Below are 1,335 nucleotides of genomic sequence, written 5' to 3' on the forward strand. Positions count from 1 at the left end.
GAGAAGGGGTGTGGAGGGAGGGGGATATTCACTGGTGGAGTCTCTCTCTCTCTCTCTCTCTCTCTCTCTCTCTCTCTCTCTCTCTCTCTCCCTCTCTCTCTCTCTCTCTCTCTCTCACTGTCTTTCCTACAAGTCTTTGTCCATAAGTTATGCATCTCTGCCTGTCTATCTGTCTGTGTCTATTTCTCCGCTCCCTCCTCCCCCAACCCCCCACCCCCCCTCCTAAAAAAATAACTAACTTTAGCCGTATGTAACCTCTCCCTGAAGGTCTCCGGACCCGGCCAGCTGTACAGAAATACTCAGCTCATAACATTGAATGATCTCCTCAATCTGTGGTATCAGTTGCATGAGTTCGAGAAATTGTTTGTCAAAATTCAAATTCTAAATTTTAAAAAAGTAAGGCAAGGGACATCACATAGTGCAATTATTGAACTAATGACGGTTTGTGTTTTTCTCTCTTGTCAAAAGATTTATTTTCAGGGCTTGGAACATTTGAACAGCTTGCAAACAATGAGCAAAAACTTACAAACAGTTTTTATGACAACAGAGGTTTTTTCTTTTTCATAGTATCCCAAGCTTTGGTCAGCCTCACACTTGCACGTTTGGTCATGTGTGTAACTGGTCATTGTGAGGTAAGCCGAAACCTGGGATCCCTCCTGTGTTTTAGGGTTGATGCCTGGACAGATCAGTGTCACTCTAGATACAGGGGGGTTTCCACCGGTGACGTCACAGCGGACTGAATATGTCTGTCCCGCGAGTAGTTGAACGAAATTGTCGGCGCTGTCTCCAGAGAAAGTTTGCCTTCCTAGTGTCAGGACGGGGGCAGCAGGGGGCGGGACTGTTGATGAAATATGAGGTGAGCTGACAAAATGAGTTACTTCTCCGATTTTAGCCTTATGAAAATTGATACATCAACTTTATAGGCGGATTTTGTACAATTTGTAATGAAAAAATATAAAAATAAATAATAAAAGACAAGGTAGACTTGAACAAAATGGCATCAATTAGAAATCTATAAATCTGAGCGCAGCGTCAATTCTTGACCGATGTCTCCATTCTTGGACAGGGAGGAGTTATTCATTTTGTCAGCACGCCTCACAAAACTTAATATGATAGAAATATATCATTTGTTTTAAATGCATTCTGTTTGTCGCATTTTGTTTAGTTTCTGTTGATGTGGTGGATGTTGGTGCCACTCTAATTGTTGTTGTTGTTGTTGGTGGTGGTGTTGTTGTTGTTGTGGTTGTTGTTGTTGTTGTTGTTGTTTCTGCTGTTGCTGTCGTTGTTGTTATTATTATTGTTGTTGTTCTTTAAATTTGCCTGACGTTCCTTAAA

The 1,335-nt window shown here is 41.6% G+C and overlaps 1 protein-coding gene across 1 annotated transcript in view; it reads right to left on the reverse strand.

Moving 5' to 3' along the window:
• Window positions 1-1,335, reverse strand: part of LOC101848916 — a 16,734-nt gene that overhangs the window by 9,466 nt on the left and 5,933 nt on the right. The window contains exon 4 of the mRNA XM_013087367.2: window positions 527-838. Coding sequence (XP_012942821.1) covers window positions 527-838 — 312 coding nt within the window. The remainder of the gene's footprint in view (window positions 1-526; window positions 839-1,335) is intronic.

The sequence above is a fragment of the Aplysia californica genome, unplaced genomic scaffold, assembly GCF_000002075.1.
Source record: "Aplysia californica isolate F4 #8 unplaced genomic scaffold, AplCal3.0 scaffold00578, whole genome shotgun sequence".
Classification (NCBI taxonomy): Eukaryota; Metazoa; Mollusca; class Gastropoda; order Aplysiida; family Aplysiidae; genus Aplysia; species Aplysia californica.